Raw genomic sequence first — 18,740 nt, forward strand, 5'->3', positions numbered from 1 at the left:
TGCCTGCAGCACAGGAGCTGTAGGAGACGTGGGTTCGAACCCTGGGTCAGGAAGGTGCCCTGGAGGAGGGCATGACAACCCACTCCAGTGTTCTTGCCTGGAGAATCCCATGGACAGAGGAGCCTGGCAGGTTACAGTCCATGGGGTCGCAAAGAGTTGGACATGATAGAAGCGACTTAGGACACACGCATGAGGTAATATGTTAGAGGCTCTTTTTCACAGCAGAGAGAGATATCCAAATGCTGCAGATTTAGGCAGCTTCATAGCTGCAGAGCGTTCGTTGCTCAAAATAACAAGATGTGTTTAATTGAAAACCGGGACGACACACTCATCATAAGAAAATCAAAGAGGCGAGATACACATTCGAATCCGAGACAGACGGCTTCAGCTTCTCTCTGCTCCTCAGTCTCGCCTTCAAAGGGCTTCCTTTTCCCCCTGCTCTTTTTATCTAACTGGAGACTCGGGTCCATGGCTTTATTGTTATATACCTGTGTGCCAGCATTATGGCTGGTTAAAAATGACTGGGGGTGATTTACATTTAGAGCAACTAGAAAAGCCCATCTCTTCATTCTGTATCTTGTACCATCTATTGCTTTAAGAATGTTGCTTTAAACTAAGATTAACCGGCTTAATAATTTCCAGTAAAATCATGAAAGATTTTTTCAATGCTATTTTAAAAATTCCTTCTCCTCACATCTCCTTCCTGAATCAGAGAAGGGTCCACTCCAAGGATTACTAAGGTTGTGAGGAGTCAGTGAATGCTGGCCCTGGGGCTGTAGGGGAGGAACTCTGTAACTCACAGCTGTAGAGACTGGACAAGGGAGCCAGCTCTCCTGTACCAGTTCGGCTGCCACACAGGTAGGTGCAGGGCTGGGACAAGAGTGACATGGCCAAGCTTTCACTGCTCTAAACCTCACACTTGCCGTGGCCACTGGGCATAGCCATACAAGGTGCACGCCAGCACTCTGGGGCCCTGGCCTGTGCAGTGTATAGCGAAAAAGGCTGAATGTGGCCTGCTAGAGGTTTGGTGGACTCTTCCAGGAAGAAGTCTCCTCCCCCAGGACATTAATATAAGGTGGTCTCAGTGGTGACTACAGAGTGAGTTAAAATCACAAACAGCTAAGCAATGGGCTGCAACACCGAGGGTAACTGTTAAGAGAAACCGCACATGCTCTTTTCATAAGAAACCTTAAACCTGTTTTTGACCAATAATTTAAGAAGCAACAGAACTCAAAATCGGCTCAGAACTGTACGGGAGGCTTTCATGTCTACTCACCCGTGAACTGTTAGCATGACTTCATACTTAAGAGGTATTGTCACAGTCACCTTATTATGCGTCACATCGCCTGTTTCCCCTTCATTTTCACTACAGAAGCGAACAGAAGAGACTCTTAGAGTCCAGTCAGCACAAAAATTCTCGTCAGAGAGAACTAATTACGCCCACGTATACCTAATGTACTTGGAGGCTGGTTTAAAATATGCTCTTGGAAGAGTCAGAATAAAAGTAGATGTAACAGTAAAAAAAAATTTATGCCACAGCTGGCAGAAACTCGCTGTCATTGTCTACACTGCTATTATGCTATTTATCTCTATGCTATCAAGCTTTAGGTTAGAAGGTTTTTTTTGTTTTAACAGATCACATAAGAGAAGTTTGCTCCTGCAGATAATGAAACACAGTCCATGGTTCCCCTAAAGTGAGCCCCGTTTCTCTCCCCCAAAGTGAGGGGTTCATCTAACACAGTTGTTTTTTCCTAGTGAAAAGTACCAGGCGGCATGTACTGTGATGCTGAGATCCTCTTCTGCTCTGCTGAGTGAGCTGGCATCCAGAAGAAAACTTACATCTGTCTGAAAAACACAGACAGGGAACGCCCATTTTAAAAATAATAAAAACCATTTTTTTTTACAATCTGAATTTTAGTTTTTCTTATTGTTTAAAAAATATGAAATGCATTTGAGATGCTGTTCTAGAAGCACAGGCTAGCCCTCGAGACAGCTGCAGGGAAGCTGTGGGGTCTGTGGCAATGGTAAAGCGGCAGCATCCCCTCAAGTGACGCGCACAGACAAAGCCTCCTCTGAATGTAAAGAGTGGCAGGTCCAGAACGACAAAAACTCGAGATAGATGCTTTAACAACTTGTGTGTGGACTCTTGCCAGAAACACCTTTTTGTGTAGCAGAGGTAACATGCCTGGCAGATAGAATCACCTGGGGTGGGCTAGGGGGGAGTGTTGGGAAAGTGTGAGACTGGGGAGCAGAATTCTGATTGAACATTCACATGCCCATCCTGACATAAACAGGTGCCCTCCCTTAAAAAATTTTTTTAAACAGTGAACATTGCCAAGAATATAAAAATCTCAAAGATCTCAAACCCAGTTAGTTTTGGTTTGACGTCTCTTAACTACTTACTTAGTAAATAACAACAACAAATTATTTGTATGCAGCACAGATACAGAAAACAGAAAATACTTTATATTCATGTGAGTAGCAAAACCTATAAGTGCTCACCTTTGATAGATGATCTACATATATGTAGCCAACCCTGCAGTCAAGTCTCACTACGCCCGAGCCGTCTGTCACTTCACAGTTTATTTGTTTCTCTTCCTGAAAGGAAAAACGATACAACTGGTTTAGGTAGAAGGGGACAAGAAATCCGTCACATATGTTTAAGGATGGTTTTTGAAAAGAAAACCATCCCCAGAGAATGTACTTTCTTGGAAGACCATTTTCTATTTAATTTTGGAATAAATCAGGAGGAATTAAATTACATAAACATGTGTGTATAAGAATATAGTTAGTCTAAATTCACATAAATTCTCCCCAGAATAATTCCTGGACTTACAGCTTTCAGCCGTCTTTCTGTGTTCACTATTTAACTCAGGGTGCCTTGAAAAATTATTAAGCAAGGAATTCATAAGGTCTGCATTTCATTGGCCCTCTTCTGTCTGGGATGTGAGAAGGTGATAAAGGTATTTACTTATAAACACTGTAATCACGATGATACATATATTCAAATGTTTGGGGAAATACACACTTATGTACATTCATAGGTGCATGTTTCCCTCAGTAGCTGACTTTTCCTCTCACCACTGCAGGTAGGCCCCCAAGGCTCTAGTGGAGGTGGGCAGTAGATATCTGTGAGAGGTCAGAAGACTTTCTAAATGCCATTAGTGTGAAGAAAGTCTCTGGATGAGAGATGGGTAAATTTTCTAAGAGACAGAGAAATATCCAAGAAGAAAGTGATTGAAACATTGCTCTTTCAAATTCAACATTACTAATAACCTCATTGATGGGTTTAAGCACTCGTGACTAAGGCACAATGGTAAAAAGGAAAAAGAAAATCTTTCCAGATGCTCCAAACTCCTTCAGGAAAAGAGAAACTTGCATGCAACTGGATGACACTGGGATTTTGGAATCTGACACTGGTTCTAGCATTTTGGAAGTTCTGTGGGACTGAGACAGTATATGTGAACCTAAAAGGCAGAGCAGTATCTCCAGGAACCCAGCATGGAAGGCCAGTATTGCCCACGTCCAGACCCCAACCATGAGGAGCAGCATCATAGCCCCAGGTGAGGATGTACCAGGGAGGACAGCAGTGGCACCTGGCAGCTTGCTTGCATAACTGGACAGTATCTTCTATCCCATAGTAGCATTTGGAAGCAGGAAGCTGACTCTCCTGTTCTCAGTCATATCCCAAGAAACTTGCCATTTTGTTTAGGGGCACAGAGAAAGTAACAACACTGAAAACCTGAGTGCTAAGTGTGAATATTAAGACTCAAACCTCAGATATTTATACCTCAAAGTGATAGTCATTCATACCATTTAAATTCTTTAAAAAATTAAGTAAAATATGTAGTATCATGCTATTATAGCTTTTGATACTTGTTGTTGTTCAGTCACTCAGTCATGTCTGACTCTTTGCAGCCCCATGGACTGCAGCACATCAGGCCTCCCCACCCCTCACCATCTCCCAAAGTTTGCCCAAGTTCATGTCCATTGCATTGGTGAGGCCATCCAGCCATCTCAACCTCTGACGCCCTTTCCTTCTTCTCCCCTCAGTCTTTCCTAGCATCAGGGACTTTTCCAATGAGTCATCTGTTTGCATCAGATGACCAAAAATATGTTTGATATTTACCAGATCTAAAATCTTAATGAAGTAAAGACCGGTGGGGAGCTTGATATGCAGAGTTGTCTCATACGCATCATCTCCAGCATTAAATAAAGACACGTTCAACATCAATGTCTTCATACTTCCAACAGCAAGATAGGTTTTATTTTCATGTGGTCTAAAAATGAAGTAATGTTATTTAGTTTTTGTTTGGGAACTAAAAATCCATCTCTTCATTTATTTATCCTGAACATAAAATATTAACTTGGAAATACAACCATAGGAGATGACCCCATGCAAGCAGATGTAAATCTATGTTAAAAAGAACTCAATTTCCCAGTTTCAGATAAATATAGTTAGTTATTACATAAGAAAAGTTTTAAAATTTAGTTATAATTAAACTAGACTGCTTTTTGTTTTTCTGTTTAACTTCCTGCTTCTATCATCTTACATATTTTTCTCATTATTTCAAAATATTTTCCTAAAAGATTTTTTTTCATTTTCTTTCTTGATCCTTAAATAGACACTGAATTAGCTGTTTCCCAAGCCACAGGGGGACATGGGGAAAACTGAGGAAGAAGAACAGACGATTTCCACCAAAACAGAGGCTGCTCTGGTGGATGTGAGCACAACACTGGGAAGGGGCTGCTGTGGCCAGCAAACGGGTCCCACTAAAATCTGTCGGATTAGAATTAATTTCTTAAGGCAGACTGGTCACCTCTACTAATAAATGGGCCAAATTAAACAAAACTGCAAAAATGCTTCAGCACCCTGTGAATCGGAACGAGAACACTGCCGCACATCCAAATGGACAGGTGAGTGCCGGTTCTGGCTTGAGTGTCAATGTTGAGAGTTCTCAGAAGTTCTTCCAGTTGATCATCATTGCTAAGCCCCTTCACCCAGCATTGCATCCTCCTAATGAAAGCGGTTTCTCCCTCTCCAACTATCCGGCACACTGGGCAACCCTATAAACCGGGATGTTCACACTGTCTGGTTTTGCTCACCACTAGAATAAGTTCTCTTGGAGAAACGTCTGGGTCATGATTATCACTATTTTCTCCAAGGCTAGCAACACAATTAGTGTTCAGAGTATATGCGTGGCACGTAAGTGCAGTAACCTTAAAAACGGTTGAGTAACACTAAAGAAAGTTCGGAAAGTGAGGAAGTATTGGGTAACTGACTGTTAAAATTTCATGAACTGTATACGTTCTATGACATCACAGCCATGCTTATCTGCTTTGTGATGGAATGCAAACTCCAAATGTTTCATTAAGATAAAGTAAACATCGAATACTTCCACGGTCATATGCTCTGTGCCCCACCCACACAACCTCATGTTTTAGCGACAATATAGCTATTGAGCTGGCCAATAAATTGATGGCAACATTGATACTGGAAAGAGTACAGTTTTTAAGAAGCAAAATATTATTAACCTCAGGATGTACAAACAAAATTGTAATTTTTGGACACATCTCCCTACTTTTATACCTCTAATAATATATCTTTAAGAAATCAGACATTTCATCTAATTCCTAAAAGTTCTTCCCCTCTTATCCTAATTGTTTTACCACTTTAAATTTTCTTATCAAGGTGGAACATACATAAGGAAAAATGCACACAACCTAAATGGAGCACTCAGTACATTTTTATAAACTGAATACATGTGTGAAAGCATCACCCAGATTGAGAAAAACGTATTGCCAGCATCAAAGAAACACCTTTGTGCCCCCTTCCAATGACTGCCACCACCCACTATCTTGCTTTTAATAGTCTAGACTGGCTTTGCTCAGTTTTATACTTCATATAAACAGAGTCACTATGTAATCTTTCAGTATCTGACATTTCTGTATTCAAAATTTTGTTCTTAAGATTAATCTATATTGATGCATAGAGTTGTAAAGTGTTTCTTCTAACTAGTGTGCATATTAATGTTTATAAATATGCTATATTTTATTTATCTTTTCAACTATCATTGGAATTTGACAATTCCAGTTTGGAGCCTCTATAGTTTTCCAGTAAACATATATATGTAATTATGCGGTGTCCATCAGTCTGTCTATCTACGAGCAGACCCCTAACCCAGGACTAATTCCTGAAAAAGAAATCTCTAAATCAGGCTAATTCTGACAACCAGTTGAAATTTTACTAACAAGTTACGTTTAGAAAAAACACCAGTCCAGGTTCGATGCATGAAACAGGATGCTTGGGGCTAGTGCTCTGGGATGACCCAGAGGGATGGGATGGGGAGGGCAGTGGGAGGGGGGTTCAGGACAGGGAACACCTGTACACCCGTGGTGGATTCATGTCAATGTATGGCAAAAACCACTACAATATTGTATAGTAATTAGCCTCCAAAAAAATAAATAAAGTGGGGAAAAAATACAGTATAAATAACTATGTTTAAATAATAAAAAATTAAAATGTCCTACAGGATTCTCATATAAAAAGCAAGCATACCATAGAGTAGGGGTTCAAAAACTGCTGCCTGAAGGCCAAACTTGGACTGCTGCCCGGTCATGCAAATAAAGGTTTATTGGAACATAGCCATGCCCACTCATCTGTAGCCACTTTTGCACTCTGACAGCAGAGTTGAGCAGTTGAGACAGATCTCTGTCCCACAAAGCCTAAAATATTTACTGTCTGTCCCTTCATGTAAAAAGTTTGCTGGCTCTGTCATTGAGCAGCCTGACTGAGGAGCATAATTATTTCAAAATAAGCATACCACATATTACTATATTTAAAATCTGTATTATTTTGACAGTAACAGAAGCTTCATTATTTCAGATGGCACTGGATGCTGCCTTAGAGGAAATGACCCCCTAGACCTCATAATTCCTTGTCTGATAGTAATGACATTGAGGAGAAAGGAATTAAAATGTTCCCAGGCAGCATTTCTAGCTCTGACCCCTGGGTCTGAGAAGTTGGATATTTCTGGGAGGATGAATGATAACTAACAAGGCAGTAACTCTTCTAAACCCCAGGCACATTTCAGGGTAGAAGAATCTGACTCAGTGACTGTGTGCTCTTTCTCCCAACATGTGAGGGGATGGCTGTGACTTGCTCATTCTTGTGCTGTAAACCTTTGTGTTACGTTAGCACTCATCTGCTTGGTGGCTCTGTGTTGGGGCAGGGGGGAGATGTGCACAAACACGGCTCTCCCACAACCCCTCTACTTCTCCAGAGCCAAAGTACAACTAAAGGAACCGAAGAGGTTCCAAAAGTAAACTTCAGCTTGACATTAAAGTTTAATTAAGACTTGTAGAAGAGCTGCCTAGAAATAGACATTTATAAAATATTCTGGCTTGTAACCAAAGCATTAGTCACTGAACACCTTTGGGAAAGAAGCTGGCACATAGACAAGCAACAGAAGGTGAAAGCACTGCATAAACAGCTAGGTTCCAAGACAACAGCAAATTAAAGAGAAACACACACCGTTCACATTTCAGCAGCGAGGCCCCTGGTCTATTTCCCATTTTTAAGCTATTTTGCCGCAGTACCATGATTACGACTCTACTCTTTGTGTATATGTGTGTACATATATATAGTGTATATATATACATGTACACACACATATATATGCACATATCTTATTGTACCTTGAATCATTAACGAGGGGCCGGCAGAAGGAGGCCCGCCAGCTTTTTATGTGAGACATAATAAAGGACCAGGTGCACATCTGGAAGTGCGACAAGGCTGAACCAGAGCTTTTCCTGGGAATCGTAGTTCATTCTTCATTAAAACATGCGTAATGCAGACTTGAAATTTACAAAGAAGCCTAGAATCCTCGTAATTTAAGCAGATCAAGATACTGTATACATGCAGAATCATAACTTAATAAGGGGAAAATAGAAAAATGATGTATTTCAGCACCAGGCTCTATGTTTTTCCTGAATGCATGCTTCCTAAGTCTTAATATAATGAATGCACTTTGCCTCATAAGATGAATGACTGCTTCATAGCTAACATGTTTTTAATAAAGATGCTAGAACAAAATATAATATGAATTAATATGTACCCGTGTCAATGTACATGAGTCATTTATTTGACAAAACCTAACCTGCAGGAAGTGGCCTACAGGCCCAAGTAAATATGTCTCCTCTTTTGTCTTTATTACTGACTTTGGGAAAAAATTAAGCACTGGAAAATTTTCATCTACTGGGAAATATCAGTTACCTGACATTTAAGAAGATTTTACTGAATAAAGACAGACTCATTGAGAGCCCAAGGCAGCTAGCAGAGGAATATGACTGGAAGACCGAACTAGTAATTAGAATGTTTAGTGTATAAAGCATACAATTCCTCTTCCCCAAACTTGGTGACATCAGTGAGGCATATATTCCTAATATCAGCATTGTAAAAATGGACAGTGCTGTTAGACTTACTCTTTTGGGGCTAAAAGAACAGTGTAGTTACACACTGCTCACTGTCTGGCTTCCCTGGAGGCTCAGCAGTAAAGAAACCACCTGGAATGCAGGAGACTCAGGAGACTTGGGTTTGATCCCTGGGTCGAGAAGATCCCCTGAAGAAGGAAATGTCAAGCTGCTCCAATATTCTTGCCTGGAGAATCCCATGGACAGAGGAGCCTGGCAGCCTACAGTCTTGTGTGGAAGATCCCCTGAAGAAGGAAATGCCAAGCTGCTCCAATAGTCTTGCCTGGAGAATCCCATGGACAGAGGAGCCTGGCAGCCTACAGTCTTGTGTCACAAGATGTTGGACATGACTGAACAATTGAGTGCACGTGTGTGTGTGCGTGTGCACACACACACAGTCTATCCAACAGTGATCTCCATTCTTATCTGCTAACAGAACCCTGGATTATTCAAGCAATAGGGAGTGTCCCCTTGATACTGCAGAAGCTAAGGTCCTTGTTTGGTGTCAGGGAGTGAATTTTGACTAATCTAAGATCATGATGCCTCCATCCTCCTTCAGCCAGGAGAGATTCAGTGGGAAGAATGTGACACAGTCTGGTTCATCAGGATAACAAATCTGCTCAGACACTTCCCTTCCTCGAAAGCCAGCCTCAAGAGGACACGGAACTTTGCTTCCTCCCTTTTCTGTTTATTGGGAAGCTTGTGCTGTGACGGCCCTCTGATAACCACAAGGGAAAAGCCGAGAGAACTGGAAAGATAGATATGAACCATGAATGTCCAGATTTTGGTAGTTTTGCACTGAACCTATCCACCTTCTCCAGACTGCTGATTCTGCAAAATTATTAAACGCCTCTATGCATTAAGTTCAGGAGAAGGCAATAGCACCCCACTCCAGTACTCTTGCCTGGAAAATCCCATGGATGGAGGAGCCTGGTGGGCTGCAGTCCATGGGGTCGCACAGAGTTGGACACGACTGAAGCGACTTAGCAGCAGACTGAGCATGCATTAAGTTAGTGTTAGTCTAATATTCTGTTATAGTCAAAAGTATTCCTAACCAAAAGTGGGGGCTTCTGGTCAGGAAACACCTCCAGCTCTTACCCTGGAAGTGTGACGGAGGCACAGAAGAGAGGTAGTGTCAGATCAGCCATCTCTATGAAAGACTCGATTTTCAGCTGCTGGTGTGATGGCTGATACCTGCTACTCTGTCTATAAATTCTGCTTGGAATGTTGATAAAGATATTTGGTCATCTTCATTTCTCAGTGTAAGTCCATTTGATTGGGGTTTACTGACCTGAGAGTTTAGAGATTCAGGAGGAAGCCACAACTTCATAGAAACATGAAATGGAGTGCATCAGCACTATTTAGCTTGCTGCTGACAGTCAGTTATTGCAGTCGTCAGAAACTCATGTCTTTGATGGAGTAAATACATTCACCTGAAGCAGGTTTGTAGCTCTGAGACACAGACATGCCATCAGGGCCAAGGAAGTTACAGTTGGGAGAAGGCATAGAACATATGATTGCAATTTGCCTACCATGACTGAGAAGGCAGATTTCTGTCTGATAGAGTACAATCTATTCAAATGCAAAGTAGTTGGTCATAACCCTTCACCTGTGGGCCTAAAAATTAATTAGACAAGTTATCACTTGAAAACTCTTCAAGTAAGTTATCATTTACGTAATGGAAATAGCTTGTAACCTTCATAACCGATGCAAAAGATACGGGACTTATACTTTACACTGGCTTTCAGGCCACTTCAGGCTTCACAGAACTGAAAACTATTGACCTAGGCACAGTCAGCAGCACTCTTGGGACATAAAGAAACAATAAACTCTGGACATTAACCAGTGCATGCTCAGAAAATGTTTAGAATTCACTGGCAAGAGTTTTTTTTTTTTTGCCAAACAGAAACTTTTTGGGGGATATGGTCTATAAATATCCCAATCATAATGTTATAAAAAAATAATAACATCACATTTCCATGTGTCCCAGGCTTTGCCTAGGTAATGTACTGCTCTGCATCACTGCATTTTATTTTTAAAACAACCTTACAGAGTAGGTACTATTTTACCTTCTTATCGATGAGGAAGGAAGTTTGCAGAGGTTGCAAGTCTTCTTTTAAAAGGTTATTCAGCTAGTAAACCACAGATAAACTTGAACCAGGTTAGCCTGACTTTAAATCTAAACTCTAAACCACAACAATTCTTGGATTCTTAGATTTTAGTTTGATAAGAACCACTGATAGCCTTCTTAATAATGAATATCTCTGGCCTGGTCCCCATGGATACTGATTTGGATGGTCAGGGCCTAGGAGCCTGCATTTCTATCAAGCATCCCAGCTGATTCTCATGAAGGTGACTCTAAGACCACATCTTGAGAAACAGTGTCTTACCATACAATCATAATGGACTTCATATTTTGACTATAATAAGAAACATTATTATTTCAAGTTAAAATACAAAGTAGGCAAAGTAACTTCTTATTATGAGAAATATGGTATGAAGAAAAACTGATAATTAAATTAATGATTTAATATCTTAATTCAGGAAGATATATTTTAATGCTTCAGGAAATTAGCCTTCTTCACAAGTTCCTATAAATTTCAACTTTTTTTTTTTTCATGGGCCTGAGGAATTGCAATGAAAGATGATGAGGTGACAGTGGGGGTATCTGATTTAAAGAGATGAAAACACCACTTAATTATATCTTAGATAATCTTTCCCACACAAAATTATTCTTCTTATCAAAGGCTCATGACAGACAGCAAAAGTACCAGGAAGACTAAGCATTTTAGGAAGAAAATAAATACATGAATGGGAAGGTTATAAATTATTCATCTAATATTTCAACAAAGGCACCACAATTACATGCTGAATTATGAAGCAGTTAGTGGTTGCTGTTTTAGGACTATCTAAGCAGCCAATCTGGATAATTTAAGTATAGAGTTCAATTATCAATCAAATAGGTTAGGGCTTCTTGGCCCTCAACTGTGGATGCTCAAGGCTATCCTGGCATTGCCTAAGTGAAAAGAATTAATTTATTCTCTGCCATATGTCATCCCACCCCAGCAGGGTACTCAACACTGTTTGTCAACCTTTTTACTGATTCCTGGTTGATTCTCCATCCCGTTTATTACAGTTATTTTGAATCTTTTCCCGTTCCCTTCGCAAGGTCCCAAACCCATCCTCAAAGCCCTCACTTTGCCTTTATAAACTCAGTTTTTATTCTGGCCATCCATGAGTTCTCTGTACTTGCCCTCCTACCACATTAAAATGTCTTAATGTCAGCATCTGTTCATAGTTTCTTAGCTCAAGATAAGGAAAAATCTTCACTGCCTTCTAAGCCTAACCCTTCTACCTGCATCTGATCCCCACGCTCTTTCCTTTAGGACCTTGCTGCATTCTCAGCAAACATCTATTTGTCACCTATAGCATTCCAGGCACTGTATTTTGCGTTAGGGACACAAAGATGAAAATATAGACACTTGAAGCAGCCTATAGGATAGTGTGGAGATGGACAATAATAGTGGTGAGCACAGGTGCAAGGACCTGTGGGGGCAGGACCACAGGAGGACTTGGGTTTTTGTAGCCAGAGACAAAGCGCGGGGAGGGGGGGGTGCTTTACCTAGGAAACAGCTGAGATTCATAAGATAAATAAGGGCTAACGACATAGGTAGGTCGAAGTGAAAGGATACAGAGGCTCAGGAGAGGATGCTATGGCCAAGGAACCATAAATATTCTGCAATCAATGGAAAAAAGTTCAGTGGAATTGCTAAGAAAGAGCACTAAGGACTTCAGATTTTAAGATGATAATGAACTACTAAAGCCCTGCTATCATAAGTGTAAGTGAGAAAACTCACTCTGGAAACATCTTGGTAGAGGAATTCGAATAGTGCAAAGTCAGACACCAGTATCCCAGAAAGCGGTTAAGCCCATTGATTCAGGCAGGATATTGAGTGCCTGGTTCAAAGCAATAGTCATAGAGATAGAGTAGTATGATGGATAAAAAGTATATCTGGTGGTAGTATTATAAGGCTGGGTAATTTATTTGATGTCAGGGATAAGAAAGAGAGAAGGGTGCAGGCTGAACTCCAGGTTGTTGGCCTCGGTAACTAATGGTTCTGTCATTGGTGGATAGTGACTAGACACCCAACAGTTCATGTGTGATAGGCATTGCATGAGTGGGTGTGGAGCTCAGAGGCATGGATCTGGCATCAGCAGTAGAGGCAGGCCAGGGGAGGTCACAGTGGTGAGTAAGATTATCCAGGGAAAATATGGGAGTGTGAGAAAGAGTCAACAAAGCCAAAATCCGTGATCCTCCAGCACAACTGAAAAGGCAGGGCCAGAGAAGTAGCAACACAAAGAGAATGGGAGTAGGATGGCATCATGGAAATGAAAGCAAAAAACACTGAAAAAAGACTGTGAACAGTCGCCAAACCCTTCATAGGAGAATTCCAGTAGGATCTGAAAGTGTCCCCTGGATTTAAGTAGACTCTCTGTTCAATTTATTCTTTTCCCTGCCTTTGATCCTCACACTTGCTTATATCATCCCATGATTAAATAAATAACCTTGGATAAATACACAAATATTCCCTTAATCACTGACGCTATCATTATACTGCAACTGCTCAGACATTTCTATGTTAAAATTTGCTGGTGACTTTCTATTTTTCCCCCACCAGTCACATTTTAAGTGCCAACTTCCATGACCTTTCCTCATTCATTATGGTTTCCGATCTCTATAAAAGTACAGTATTAAGTCTCTCTTTTTACATTTTCCATTGGCTAGCGCACCATGAACTTGATTTTCCTCTTGGTTCTATGAAGTTACTTTTCCAGTCTCCTGGAGTAACTCCTTATTCTTTTCAAGCTTTTTAAATGAAATTTATCCGCCCTTGCCAAGATTTGATCCTTAGTGCTTTTCTCTGTGAAATTTCCATTTTGACCCCAGGCATTTTCCCAAGTCACTAATGTATAGAGGACCCCCAAACACAATCCTGAACTACATGTTCCAGTGGAGAGCTACATACAGAAATCTCACCAAACTCAGAATACCCCAGTTTAAACCTGGTTCCTTTATATCCCTACCTCCCCAAAAGAGTCTCCCATTTTCCTGCCCTGTCAGTGACGCCTCCTTGCCTCTCTCACTTTTCATATACAACTAGCTCTTAACCTGAAGTATAGATCTCCGATCTTCATTTTTACATCTTCCCTTCCACATGCAGAATAATGTCAATAGAGAGGACATAATATGATGTAAAATTACAATGGTTTCTTTCACAAACATTTATCTAGTTTGCACTATGTACACTATTCTAAGCATGTTACATGTATTTTCTTTTTTTCTGTTTCCCTTCTATGAATTTAGAAAAGCAAAATGGTTTATTCCCTTTCAAATGTGTCACATAAATTTGAGATTTTGTGCATCAGTCTGAACTTGTGCATCAGACTTCTCTGGTGGCTCAGATAGTAAAGAATCTGCCTACAATGCAAGAGACCTGGGTTCAAACTCTGGGTCAGAAAGATCCCCTGGAGAAGGGAATGGCTACCCACTCCAATAATCTTGCCTGGAGAATTTCACAGAGAGGAGCCTTGTGGGCTACAGTCAATGGGGTTGCAGAGTCAGACATGACTGAGCAACAAACACTTTCACTTCTCTGAACTATGTAAACAGTTTTTGGATGATAAAATGCTAAGCATTATGTAATAAAGGTTAGCTCATTTTGCCACTAAAATTCTATTAAACAGGCACTTTAAAATGCCTGAAAAATAAATACAATTATATTAATGATAATCTAAAACACACTTAAATCCTGAAATACCTGAGTTATCAATAAAAAAGATTAAAATTATGCCTGAGAAAACCATGGTGCTCACACATTCTTTCAATAAGTGGTCACCTTTGAACGTATGCTTATATGACTGCTGTATAGATCATGTAGCCTCTTTCAGCATAATGCTCCTCTTTTCCAGGTCTTTAAATGTTGTTAACCCCCAATGATCAGTTCTTAGTCCTTTGTTCTTTAGAACCCACATGCACATATAAAGTACCCCATCCTGATGAATAACAGAGAGCAAAGTACACTTACTTCAAAAATCCAATTTTTGCAGAAACCTGTAAATCAGCAGTACAGTTTTCATGGGCACAAAATCTGGCAAAGTTTATCTGGAAATAAAATGACAATATTTTTTATTTTATTTAAAATCAGTAGGCCAATTTCCATGTTTTTTAAAGAATAACTTATCTATAATACATGAGAAAAAATTAATATAGCAAATTGATAACTTTCAAAGCATTCAATTTGAGAATTAGAAGGTTCAGATAACAATTCCAGGGCTAAAGGAATCAAGTTATTTCAACAGGTAAATTTAAAATCTAACTGTGTTAAGTAAAAAAAAAAAAATCTCTTTTTCATAGTAGTTGTATAAAAAGAAGTTTAATCAAACTGTGATAGTAATCTCTGTAAGAGTTTAAAACTTATACTGCCAAGACTTTTTCACTGAATTCCTCTTGATTTTCTGGTGCTGCCATGGGATCCTGCTTATTATGCATAAGCATGACACAGTTTTCACAGGTGGTAGGACAGTGGCTTTATATTTGTTGAAAATAATAAAATGTAGAAATTTTACTGTGAAGATACAGTGAATGAAAACAAATGATAGCTTATCAAGAGATTCCAGAATTTATTTAATTCCGAGCATTTTAATAGGACCCAGAGATGCGATAAGGTTACACAGGAAGCCCTTAGGTATAAGCTGGACAAAGAAATACAGACATAAAATATATAAAAAGAAAGAAAGCAGAGAGGGGCAGGTGAAAGGGGGAGAGAGACAGAAAAGAGAGAAGTCTAGAGAGTCAGAGGAGGGGCCAGGCCCATGAAATGGAAAGAGAGCAGGGCACTGTCAAATGGCACGTCAGAACGGAGACTGCCTGGACCAGGAGAGCGGAGGGAGGTGTACAGGGAAAACCATTCTCTAGATGACTTAAATATAACTCTTTTCTACTACTCCTATTTGTAAAGCAGGTTGTTCAAAGAATCAAAATGTAGCTCATTTTAATATAACTACAAGTTGCTAAGAGTTGAGCTTATGTACTTTAACTACTGAGATGTTCATTATTAAAGGCATTTAAAGGTAGTAGGTATTGAAAGCTGAAGTTCAACAAAAGGGTGAAAAAAATGACTTCTATAAATATTTTCATACAAGGGTATAGAGAAAATTTGCTCTTAAGTTATCATCTTTATTTGATTTAGCACAGAGAGCAGACAGTGCTGATTCTAAGCTCAAATATCTTAAAGTGACTTAGGGGCAATTTTGCCCGGACAGGATATGACCTAGACCTTTAAATGTCCTTTCTGTCTTTTGCGTTCTGTGTGCTCTAAGTGAATGTTTTAATGAGTACTTCTACCACAGCCCCAAACATCCTTTGACTCTGTCTTTTTGTTGTTGGATAGTAAAAGTCTGAACTGGATTCCTGGGAATAAACTGTCGGTGAAATTGATATATTTTGGCATACATTTTAAAAAGCAGTTCACTGGTTAGAGTGCAGGATCAATCTCAAAATGCATTTAGATCCTGAGGTGTGGTTGAGAAGCAGATAGTTAAGTTAAAAAGAGAAACTGTTGTGTAATTAAATACACGTTTATGAATGAGTAAAATCTGACTAATAAGACGTGAGTGAATCTGTGGGCAAGGTGAGCGAGAGGGAGACAAAATGAAAAAGGAGACAGAAAATGAGAAAGGTAAGCTGAGCGCACATGAAGACCTGAATAACCTATGAATGCCGCTCACTTCCGTTAGAAGTCCTCGCTAGAAATATACTTTCTTCACTGACAAGGTATGGAGGACAGAAAATCAGCATTTTATGTATATATGGGAAATCACTGCTATGATTAAAATGCATAGTTAAAAGTATTCAGTTCAATATCCTAAAGGGAAAATAAAAAAGAATGGAAAACAAGACATACCATAAATCTTTTTTATAAAAAAATAAAAATTTAAAAAGAATTCATATAGTTCACTTCTGTATAACTATATAATATTAAAAAACTTCTTTCGTTGTATGTCACATTATGTTTCAAATAAAGAAAAATATTCCTACTGTTTTCTCAATGATGTCTTTTTCTTTCTTCTGCTGAAGAATTGGCTGAAGTGGAGGGAATTCCTCTATACTTCGTTTACTGACGACATGATGTCCCAGGTGGTAAGTGGCTTCAATCTGAATTGGGGTGAGGATGTCCCGTACATCTTTCTAAAGAAATTGAAAACGATATTAATTAATAATAAAAATAAGCCTGTAAACTAGAAAACATATATAAGCCCCTCCTTTCCTACACAAGGTTAAACACATGTGGAAGTGAAAAAAAATCCTTTCTTTTTAAGCTATATTGTTAAAAAATTGAACTGTACATTTTCACTCATATCAAAGGCATTCATGTTTATTAGGAAAAAGATGAAAGTTATTACAAAGAAAAACCAGATCTAATAGTTATAGAGGTGTGCATTTCAGCGTATTTTCTTCCATGCTATTTTCTATGCATACAATTTTCTTATTAATAGTTGTTACAGTATTTCTATATTTATTGTCCTTTCACATTTCACAAAGAAAGAGTTCTTAGATTTATCAATTATACAGGAATTGTAATCCAAGCCATTTGGAATCCATTTTCCTCTGTATGACACTCTAAGTTTAATACCTAATTTTTATACATTAATCATTCTTAATCTTACTAATATGTGATCAAAGAGTCTGAGTGATTAGAATTTTAAATGGTACTGTCTTCTGCCCCCAAAGAAACAACTTGTGAGTTTATTCCCCTGATTGTCAATTCATATATTTTAATCTTTATTTCTACATGCAGGAATTATTTTTCTCTATTTTAAAAACACTTTCCCATGAACTTAAAATTTATATCATCTTTTCCATTCCCCTTTGTTAAATGGGGATACACTACATTACTATCAAAACTATCTGCTGACATAAACACACACACTCAAATAACTTGAAATAAATAAAATAATTAAATAAGAAAGTAAGTTCAAAAGCATTTGGCATTCAATTAAGGAAATGCTTCCCTAAATAGTAAAGATGTTCAAGAATCCCAGGTCTGTGAAAAAAAAAAATATGGAAGTCAGGTAAGATTTTAAAAAAAATGGCATTCCTTAGAAAGCAATTCTCTGAGCCCTGCCTAGATGGATATAAAAATTTCAATATATACTGAACAAAGCAGACTCATTTATTTTTCTTCCTGTCTTGCTATGACAAACCTAGATAGCGTATTAAAAAGCAGGGATGACATTTTGTTGACAAAGGTCTATACAGTCAAAGTGAAAAGTGAAAGTCGCTCAGTCATGTCCAACACTTTGTGATGCTATGGACTATACAGCCTGTGGAATCCTCCAGGCCAGAATACTGGAGTGGGTATCCTGTCCCTTCTCCAGGGGATCTTCCCAACCCAGGGATCAAACCCAGGTCTCCCACATTGCAGGAGGATTCTTTACCAGCTGAGCCACCAGGGCAGCCCCTATGTAGTCAAAGCTATGGTTTTTCCAGTAGCCATGTATGATTGTGAGAGTTGGACCATAAAGGAGGCTGAGCGCCGAAGAATTGCTGCTTTCAAACTGTGGTGCAGAATAAGACTCTTGAGAGTTCCTTGGACTGCAAGGAGATCCAACCAGTCCATCCTAAAGGAAATCAACCCTGAAGATTCATTGGAAGGACTGATGCTGAAGCTGAAGCTCTAATACTTTGGCCACCTGATGCGAACAGCCAACTCATTGGAAAAGACCTTGATGCTGGAAAAGACTGAGGGCAGGATAACAAGGGGTCAATAGGGGATAAGATGTTTGGATGGCATCAACGACTCAATGGATATGAATCTAAGCAAATTCCGGGAGATAGTGAAGCACAAAGAAGCCTGGTGTGTTGCAATCCATGGGGTCACTAATAGTCAGACACGACTTAGTGACTGAACAGTAACAAGGAGCATGGACAAATAGGAGTCCACTATAAAGTAATCGATGAGAATTTACACCAGAATTCAGTTGACCATTTAAACTACAAGAAATAAGAAATGTCGATGGCAAATCTATAGAAAAAGTATCTGATGCATAAAAGAATTAAAAATAGATATAATCTCAGGGTTTGAGAAGGAAGCTCACAATCAGACGATGCTATCCACCCACATAGGAACTGGGCTTCCCAGGTGGTGCTAGTGGTAAAGAGCCTGCCTGCCAATGCAGAGAGAGGCAGGTTCAATCCATGGGTCAGG

General features: G+C 39.4%; 1 protein-coding gene across 1 annotated transcript in view; it reads right to left on the reverse strand.

Moving 5' to 3' along the window:
* Positions 1-18,740, reverse strand: part of ITGA4 (integrin subunit alpha 4) — a 95,772-nt gene that overhangs the window by 13,999 nt on the left and 63,033 nt on the right. Inside the window, exons 16-21 of the mRNA XM_069577053.2 lie at positions 16,571-16,720; positions 14,559-14,635; positions 4,130-4,280; positions 2,503-2,598; positions 1,766-1,845; positions 1,277-1,366 (exon numbers count right to left, since the gene is read on the reverse strand). Of these exons, the coding sequence (XP_069433154.1) occupies positions 1,277-1,366; positions 1,766-1,845; positions 2,503-2,598; positions 4,130-4,280; positions 14,559-14,635; positions 16,571-16,720 (644 nt within the window). The remainder of the gene's footprint in view (positions 1-1,276; positions 1,367-1,765; positions 1,846-2,502; positions 2,599-4,129; positions 4,281-14,558; positions 14,636-16,570; positions 16,721-18,740) is intronic.

Source organism: Ovis canadensis, chromosome 2, assembly GCF_042477335.2.
Source record: "Ovis canadensis isolate MfBH-ARS-UI-01 breed Bighorn chromosome 2, ARS-UI_OviCan_v2, whole genome shotgun sequence".
Lineage (NCBI taxonomy): Eukaryota > Metazoa > Chordata > Mammalia > Artiodactyla > Bovidae > Ovis > Ovis canadensis.